The following is a 10,219-nucleotide window of genomic DNA, read 5'->3' on the forward strand; positions in this document are numbered from 1 at the left end:
TATATATATATAATTTTATCTTTATATTAATTGATCATTTTATATACACATAGGTGTGTATAATACATATATAGATATATACCTGTTTATACATCAATATCTATAGATAGATCTATTTATATAGATATCGATATATATACACTAGTGGCTTTTTTTTTTTTTTTTACTAATTGCTTACTTTTACTAACGTTGGGACTTTATTTTCTTTTTCCCTCTTAGAAATTTCTTTATATGTACTATTAGTTTATTTCCTCTTAAGATCACTTTTGCTGCTGTAGCATACATCCTCATTTTTGTTTGTCTTAAGAATTTTTTAATTTCTGTTTGTTTCTTCTTTTCTCCATATCATTTAGTCTTCACGTGTACATAGTTTTTCCTGTATTAGTTTTTCAGTTGTTACATGTGTAGGTAGCTTTGGGGTTGCATTTTTAAATCCCTCATAATGCACATACTTAATTCAACCTCCATTACACTTCCTGTGTCAGTGGTCTAGTCCATTCCTTCCCCTTACACTCCTCACTTCCACCTTGTTCCCTAGATATACAGTATAAGTTTCACAAGGATTGTTCTTGCTGTGCTCTGTTAAAATATATATAATTTTTATTTATATTCCTTTGAAAAGTAAAATCATCTATTTGTCTTTCAATTTCAAACTTATTCTATAGATGTCTATTAAGATTTTTGGTCTAGAGGTACATTTAGGACCATTGTTTCCTTATTTTTTTTCTGTCTCAATCTCTACATAATTATAAGTGGGATATTAAAAGCTCCTACTATTGTTACAATGCCAATCTCTTTAGTTTCTTTAGTATCTGTCTTATGCATCTTAATACTTTATCTTTCACTACATATAAATTTTTTAATTAGTGTTATTTCTTGTTGCCTTAGATCCTTTAACATAAGGTTATCTGCTAGTATTTTTTCTGATTGGAAATTTATTTTACCTGGTCTAAGAATAGCAGCTGTTCCTGAGTTTGTTTGATTTGTTTTTCATTTGCTTGTAGGGCTAATTCTCTGCCTTTGTCTTTGTTGTTAGGATGGGTTTCTTTTAAACAGAAGATTTTGTTTTGAAATCCATTCAATCACTCTGAACCATTTTTACTCGTGAATTCAGGCCATATATATTTCAGGTGAATATTGACACATAGGTGTTCATAACCATATTTTAATTTTAGTTTTTCTTGTCGTTTTATTTTGTAAGATTTCCATTTCATCTTTGTTTAGGTTTCATTTCCATTAACTTACATTTGTTTTTCCTTGAAAATTCCACTAAGATTAGTATATGATGAGATATTTGTGTAATTCTTTGGACAGTTAGTCTAAGACAAATGTAATGGGCCACTTTATTACTCTTCCCTGTGCCATATGGTTTATGTGTTTGTTACCTCTATCTTCATTGTTCTGTTTCTTTATAATAATTCCTTTAAGATTTATTTCAGCTGCCGCTTGTGTTGAAAAATTCTTTTAGTTTGTGTTATTTGGTGAAGCTCCTTACTCCATCATTCTTGATTGTTAATCTTATAGATTAAAGGATACTAGTATGGAATTCTTTTTCTAAAAGGACATTACCATTCTTTTGTTAACCCTCTTGTGCTGCTGATATTTGTATTGCAGTCTTCTGAGGGGCTGGTTGGTTTTTCCATAACGTTTATCCTTTTTTCTCTTCCTGATTTTAGTCCTCATCAATGGCTTTCAACAGTCTTTCTGTAATATGTCTTAATATATTTATCCTGGTGTTATTTTGTTTGGAGTTCTGTAGCCCCTGGGGCACAGTGTGTGGTTTGTTTCTCATCAATCATTCCTTTAAATAAGTGTTCTATGCCTTTGTTTTTCTTTTCTCCATTTGGTATCCCAGTGCTATACATATAATTTCTCTTTTAGTTATGTTTTCATATTTTTAATTATTTTTTCTTTATGTTATGTGTGTTTTCTGGTATTGTTTTGAAGCTTATTAACTCTCTCAATTACTTGTAGCTGTTTGCTGTTGAGGCACTCACTTGTATTGTTTCATTCAGTTATGGTATTTAGCTCTGCTACTTCTAATTATAACTGTCTTTTTCTATTTTGTTCCTGGTTTATATCTTCACTTTTAAAAAAAAAAAAAGTCTTATGCATGTTATAACAGTTGTGACCTAACTCCCTCTTTAGGCATGCTCTGCTTTTCAGCTGGCTTGAGACTTCTGTCAATGTCTTTTTTTGTATCTTCATTTTTATTTTTAGTGGATTGTCATAGGGATAGATTTTCTGACTGTTGTTTTGCACTCCTTTCTGCCCAACTTTCACCCTATGTGTCCTGTGGTTCTCCATTTTTATTGCAGGGGAGCTTTGCTTTTTTCCTTCTGCAATCTAGTTGTGAGTATAGAGAGCAGGCAAGTATAGCGTCTCCATACTGCTGCCCTATGCGGGAATCCCCTTTTTAATTTTTCCAGTTTAACCTCTTAAAAGTGCCTCCAGGAATATCTAATTTATAAATATGTAAAGTTTCTTTCTTTAAGCATAACTGTATTATTTGCTAAACTGGATGTCACAATTTGATTTGTCATGGGTTCTGTGCCAGAGAATCACTTTTTCATGACCTTTTACTATTTTAATTTTCTAAAACCTAGTGCCAAACTTAGCTGGAAGAATTTCTGATAAATTGAAATATCAAAAGTATATAGCATTGACTTCATTTTCCCTTATGCAAGACATTGCTGGGTTAAGTAGCAGGTACCTACTTGAAGAGGGTATGTGCTTCCCAGTTTATTAACATTTCCATCAGACTTATTTTATTAATTTATATTACCTGCTAGAACTCTGTAGACATTTTGGTTTATAGCCACTAAAAATTAATTGGAATATGTGTATTTTAATAGTAGACTTCTCAGTAAAATTTGAGAACTGGAGGACTGATGTAGAAATACATACTGCAAATATCTATAGGTAAGAGATGTAAACTGGAGGACTGATGTAGAAATACTGCAAATATCTATAGGTAAGAGAAAATAACTGATTTTGTGGAGATTAATAAGAAATAAAACTAACAGCTAAATGGCCAATCCTAAACTTAAATGTGACACTAAGTCTTACTATTCTTAGGATGTAAATTTTTTTTCCACAAGATCTGTTATTGTGACTGTTTTTTTAACCCAAAGCATGTATCATAATGAGAGAAATTTTGACTTCATACCATCAATTATGTAAAGTTTATAAGTAGACTTTTAAATATGCTTGAGATCTGTATTTGTAGGCAAGTGCCTTTCATTTTACTTTGTTGAATGAATGCCTCATTTTTGTATAGGAGACTTCTGGTATGCCACTGATGACATCATGATTTACTTTTTTTTTTCTTTTCAGCTCACTCCAGTTGGCACCACAATATTTACAGGATTTTCAGGGGACAATGGAGCTACAGACATTGATGATGGCCCAAATGGACAGATAGAATATGTTATTCAGTATAATCCACATGATCCGGTAAGTAAAAGCCTATATGCTTGTGTCTTTCCTATGAGGAAGAAAATTGAAGTCTTTCACTTATACTTATTAAACCAATTTAATACTCATCTACTGAAAGCCCAATAGTAATGATGTTTTTTAAATGAGTATCTCATTTAAAAATTTTTAAAAATTAAAAGTTATCTCTAAGATTTATTAAAATACTTACACTTACTCTCGAATGCACAATTTTGATGGTATGTGCATCTGCGTGTAAAATTTAAGTACATGGGTAAATATGGTATGCCACTTTTGTAAATCATCAGGTAGATTTCTATGCATCATAAATAAAACATTATAAATGACATTGCCAATATGATTCAAACACTTTGTGCAAATTAATACTACCACTCTGACATTATCCATGATGATGACAGTACCTGAAAATTCAAATATCTAAGTATTTCTCAGACAATATCAAATCTAGAGAGAAGAGGACAAAATTTCTGATTATAAGTCTATTGTTTGCATTAAGTCAAGCTATGTTTCTATTATTTAGACTTTGAAATAATGTTTTAAATTGAGACATTCAAAACCAAGACAAAATTAAAAGTGTTTTATTCAAGTTAGAACTGGAAGTCCTGCTTGCAGTCTTCCTTTTTTTTCACTTGTAGTAGGTTCTCAAAATACCTTTGAATTCCCAAAGTTTAGTTTTAAATTATCCTAAATTAATGTGTTTGCTTTAATTATTCTAAATGTTTAATGTTAGGAATATATATGTGTTGAAAATAACATGGTTTTATTTTTTAACTGTATTGAACTTATATATGCAAAAATAATGAAATTAATTAAAAAAAACTGGTGTGCTTATGGAAACTGTGAAGCTCATAGAGAGATTTACCTCACAATTTTATTATGATAAGTAATAGCAGTTACATTTTCATATCTTATTCTTGAAAATCAGTTGTGAACAGTAATATCTCTGATGCAAAGGAGAGAAAATAAGCTAATAGTAAGGTGATTTGCCATGGCCACTTGTAAAATGTAATCAGGACTGTAATTTCAGAGTAACATGAACAGTGTTCACAATGTATTGTAATAAAATATTATTTTGTTTGCTGTTTAGGTTTTAAAAATAATTCTATGTGTATGTTCTTAGCTTGTGCTTTACAATGGTTATTTCCTAATATTCACTCCTCAGACTCTATAAATGTAAAGAATGACCAGTTTGTGTATAATCTAAGGAAAACACTTATTACAGTTCATTAAAAAAATAAAACTATCCAAGGTTTTGACAATGTTAGACAAATGTGTATTTGTTTCCCTCAATGAATACCTACGCATATTACATTTCTTGGCAAATACTACTTGCATTTGATGTTTTTTCACATAATATATCATTTTATTAAAAGCTGCATATTTTGTCTTCTTTATATAGTATCTGTTTATGTAGCCAACAGTCCTACTAGTGGACAAACTGTGGGCAGTTTGTCCCTAGTAGAAACAGCACGGCAGTGAACAACATGTCTAATTTTCTATTGAGGATTAATTACTACAATTTTTGTGCATTTGTACAATTTTTGTATCAGAGGTGTGCTTTTGAAATAGATTGGGAATAGCTCTTCCAAAAAGGGACTGATTGTTTTTTCCCTCCCCAGGCCATTCTACTCAATCTGGTGGTGTTTTTTCTCCTTTGCCACTTCCCAAGCCTGATCAATGTTATATTTTTTACATATTCATTTTTAGCATTTTTAAAAGGTATTTTCCCCCACTTACTTGTTTTTAGACTAGGTATCTTCTAGTGACCTGCATTCAGTGTCACTACATCATATGCCATTTCCATTCTATTAAATAGAAACTTTTTTTAATTTTCTGGTTCTATAAGCTTTAAGTCTATAGTTGCATAACTTTATATTAAGTATATCTTTCTTGAGATTTTTTCAATTTTTTTATTTTATTTAGAAGCATAGTTAGAAAAGCTTCTTTACAAAATCCTTGTCTATACAACTGTCCTCCTTGCCCACCTGTGTCTGTTTCTTCCTTTGTCCTTTTCCTAATAAACCCGTCCTTCAAAAATGTAAATAACAAAATTCTTGTCTGAAGTTCTAATATGTCTCCCTGAATGTTCTCTCTTCTTAAAAAGGGATCACATTTCCTGGCTCATCATATGTTATGTTGTTTGGTACTCTGTCCTGGACATTGTAGATGTTGTATTGTAATGAGATTGTTGATTCTACTGTAATCCAGTAACACATTCTTTGTTTTGTTTAATTTTTAGCAGATAGCTTTGTTGAACTCAAACTGAAATCTCTTTTGGGTGCAGCTCAAATCCCAAATTGGTAGATTATTTTGCTTAGTTCACTTTCTTAAGCCTGTACCATGCAGATGTGGTTTTAGAAAACAACTAGAAATTAGGACATAGATCATAAGTTGAATATTTTCTATTTCTTTTTGACTTTCTGCTTTTCTATATCCCTGCGTCACTTTCCATCAACTTTGCTGGTCTCAGACGGTAAACCCTGATTCTTGAGACCAGAAAGACTTCTCTTAGAAGACTTCAAGATTTCTCGTAGAGTTGTAATTGCCCCTTGAGATATTTAATTTAGTCTCCACTCAGACTAACTGCTATAGAATGTGAATCATAATCATGTTGCATGTGTACAGACTCATCCAGGATGTGCCTGTGATGACTCCACATTCAGGTATGTCAGGGGTTTTTGTTTATTTTAGCATATAAATTGAGTCAGATAAAAGCAGGACAATTAATTCCCAGGGACCTTAATATTCAACACATATTTAGAAGATTGATAATCTTACTATCTTACTCATTTTTTCTTCTGACACATTCTGATATTTTTTTAAATATTAAGGAGTACCAACAATGTTAGAATAATTTCAAAATTTTCTTGGAAAAGTGAAACATAGTCACTTTATCCATAACTGTGGACCTGAATTGATAAACTGTCAACTAATTCACTAGTTTTACTAATTTACTACTAGTTTTCACTTAGAAATACTAAAGCTGAAAATATACTTTAGGCTATTTTTCTCTGTGAGAAAGAAAAAAAGAAAGTGGGGAAAATATTGAAAAAAGGAGGCGGACCTGAGGTGTCAATTCATCTCTCTCTCTCTCCCCATAATACACACACACACACACACACACACATATATATTTAAAGATTTATTTATTTATGCATACAGAACTCAAGTATACAGGCTGGAGATGCAGGGGTGATGAGAGGATTCTCCAAAGACAGAGTGGAAGCAGAACAGACAGTTGACCAAGTACAATGCTGCAGGATGCAGTGGGTGAGACAGAAGTCTGCTGTGCCATGTGGGTCACCTGGCCTGGCCAGAGTTCAAGCTGTTGCTGAAGATGCTGTGGTCAGCTTCATAGTGCTGCACTTTAACCTGTTGTGTACTCCTCAAAAAAAAAAAAAAAGGTTGTTTCTGATATGTGAACATATTTTCATGTCACTGTATTCCTATAACTTAAAAATATTAAGTTGAAGACTGGTCAGATACAGCAACATCTAGTCTCCATTGCTAAATGTTATCACTAACCTGTGACAAATCTCATGGGAGTATGTAATGCATCAGTTATCTGTTTCAGTATAACAAAGTATCACAAAAATCGGTTAGATTAAAACAACAGACACCTATTTTGTTAATAGCTTCTATGACAAAATCTGGACATAGCTTCATTGGACTCTTGTTTCTGTAACTCTCACAAAGTAGTCAAGGTACTGACCATATTTGTTTTCATATGGCAACTTGTCTAGGAAAGGATTTCCTTGCAGATAATTCAAATTGTGATCAGAATTCATTACTTCATGGCAGTAGGGTAGTCTTGTATTCTTGTCAGTCTGTGATTGTAGATTGTGTTCAAAGTTTAGGGATCACCCTACAGTTTTTAACTGCTTATTTCATTATGTCTGCTCAGAAGCATCTAGAACAAATCTGTTTGTAAGTCAGAGTTTGTATATCAAAATTCAATCACAAGAGAGACAGTTTATCACCTATACTATTTTCTATTGGATAGATGCACATGAGAGGTCCTGCCCACACTGAAAGGAAGATTACACAGAGAAATGAGTTGCTTATAAGGAAGCAGGTTTAGAAAGTGCTTCCTTAAAAGTCTGCCTATAACAGCTGTTACAGGGTTCAGCATTACTGTCATATTTGAATGTCATACAAACAGATCTTACTTGGAAACACTTTTGAGTCTTTCTTTTTACAAATATATGCTTAACTAAAGGGGATGAAGTTTCTATTCTTGTCCTAATAAAGGACAAATACAATAATGTTTGCATCCTTAGTATTTTTTCTCATCCTACCTGTTTTTGGTTTATGATCTGGTTGGAGAGTTACACTAGATGTGAATGAAAGAATTAGGTATTTTTACTCTCCCAAATTTTAAAGTTTCAATTGTCAAATGTACACTTTCGCTGCAACAAAACACATTATTCAGTCACTGAACATTTTCATCAAAATCATTAAAATTGAGGTTTTGGTTTCTTTCCTTTGACTATACTGTGTATTGCATTTTATTGAACATATTTGAACCTAAGTAGCTACAGACCTGATTGACCAAGTTCAAAGTAGAAACATTTGTGCTTTTTTCAAAACAAAATTGGTCTTTCTTCTCTTTGAAGACAAGCTAGGAATAAACTTTTCTTGGTTGTAGGAAATTACTTGGTCTGGCTTATGACATGTGAGTTCAAAGAACTGCCTGGTATAAGTTGATATTTCCCCTTCCACTGCCAGGGAAAAACATATTGAGATCAAATATCTATTATTAATACAAATCCTTAGATGACAACATAAACAGAGCTCATTTTCTGAATGATATTAGATGAATACATAAATAAAAAAAAGTAAGAATAAGACATTGTTAGGTTAAACCATTATTTTGGACATTTAGTTGTTGCATCATAGCCTACTTTCCTTAATTAATATGCAGACCAACCTAAATAATTGTAAATACCTCATTATTAAAGCCCTCTATGCAATACATTGAAAGAATTTTTACTATGTTCATCAAGTTGTTGAATACTTTTTTGTGCCTTCATGGTAATACAAAGACATTGACCTCATTAGATTGGTTAATAAAAAGAAAAAAAAAACTCTTAAAATTGGGTCAGAATTTATCACAGAAATTTTGAGTTAAACTTTTATGGAAAAATACAATCATAATAGGTATTCTGATGTTTTAAATCCCATTGTTAGCTAGTTTAATAAAACTATAATAGGTTATCATATCACTTTTCTTACCTTAATCTTTTTTTTTTAATGCCAGACTGAAGTGAAGTTTGCTCAGTATGTTAATGTTTTAACTAATGTAAACAGGGGAAACTGATGGCATATCACTCCTAGCAGTCTCCAGTGCATGATGTAGACAGCACAGCATTTCTATTAACTGTCTCTGCCACTCAGAAAAGCACTGAAGGAATTGAAGCAGTATGCATGGGTGGTTTCTTTCTTGTAGATATTAGAGTGATATTTCAGAAGGTAGTAACATCTATTACCTTTTTTTTTTATTCTCCTGACTAGATTATCCTTCTTTTTTAATGTTGACTCCCTAAAGTATTAAACAAATTGAGAAAATAAAATCAGCCATAATTTATTTTGTAATGTGCAAGCATTTGATACACTTTGTTTTCCTGAGTCAGGAAGTTAATGAGTTTAATTGCAAAAGTTTTGTTAAAAAATCTTCATCCTGAAATAGTTTGCATTAAGTCAAAGTCCAAATTTCAGATGTTAATAAATATTTAAAGTAATTTAGCCTAAGCAAAACAACTATTGCTTATTTTAGGTAAGTTACTAAGAATATTATCTGAATTTTAATAAGGTTTTCACAGGGTGCATTATATAAAGATAGTCTCATGACTATAAAATCATATAATTGTTATTTTACAATGAACTCTCATCCTTGTTGTAGTCTAAAGATCTTATTTTATGTAATATATTGAACATGCTGTGTTAGGATTATTTAATTTTATAGAAAGAATAAATGCAAGTGTCTGATGCCAACCAATGACATCTATACATTTTCTGAAAAACTGATTTTAACAAGTTGAAATTAATGTCGTTACGACCTTCAATGTTTTCTTAAATGGAAACATATATATGTATATGGCAGGTAAAGGACATTCTGCGTAAAGCCAGAAAACAATGATTAGATTATTGTTACTCTTGACTAGGAACAATTTAATGTTGCCACTCACATTTAAGTGGAGAGTGTCCACATATTTTGGCTTATTTCTACTTTACAAGTAATTAGAGACAAGCAATGACTGCTAAGCTATGGGTGGGCCCACAACTGGTGACTTAGAGGCCTAGTTGATCAGCAGAAAATTTAAGGCTTAATTGATACTGAATAGGATAAAGTTGGTTCTGTTTATCGGAGTGAAGAAATGAGGTCACAGTTATCTGTAAGGTGAAATAATAGGGAACATTGAAAATATATACATATTTAATCTGTCATTGCTATATATTTATCTAGGTGATTGGCAAACTTAAAAGCACAGTTTTGGAGAACATACGATAAAACCAACATAGAGACAAAAAAAATTAAAAAATTAAATAGTGCAAGCAACCTCTTGATTAATTTAATAAGAAATGACACCCAAATCACAGGTATTCCTGAAAAAGAAAGGGAAAAGTGTAGAAAGTCGGTTAAATGATTGCTGACAACTTGTCAACTTGGGAGAAAAAAACTCATTCTTGTCTATGAGGTCCAAATATTTCTGAATAAAATAATAACATACAGAAGCACCCCAAGATGCATTATAATAAAACC

At 31.7% G+C, this 10,219-nt stretch overlaps 1 protein-coding gene across 1 annotated transcript in view; it reads left to right on the forward strand.

Moving 5' to 3' along the window:
• The window catches only part of PCDH15 (protocadherin-related 15), a 565,802-nt gene that overhangs the window by 210,073 nt on the left and 345,510 nt on the right, over positions 1–10,219 (forward strand). The window contains exon 4 of the mRNA XM_004681080.1: positions 3,337–3,456. Within this exon, the coding sequence (XP_004681137.1) occupies positions 3,337–3,456 (120 nt within the window). The remainder of the gene's footprint in view (positions 1–3,336; positions 3,457–10,219) is intronic.

The sequence above is a fragment of the Condylura cristata genome, unplaced genomic scaffold (assembly GCF_000260355.1).
Source record: "Condylura cristata isolate star-nosed mole 26May11 unplaced genomic scaffold, ConCri1.0 scaffold00011, whole genome shotgun sequence".
NCBI classification, from domain to species: Eukaryota; Metazoa; Chordata; class Mammalia; order Eulipotyphla; family Talpidae; genus Condylura; species Condylura cristata.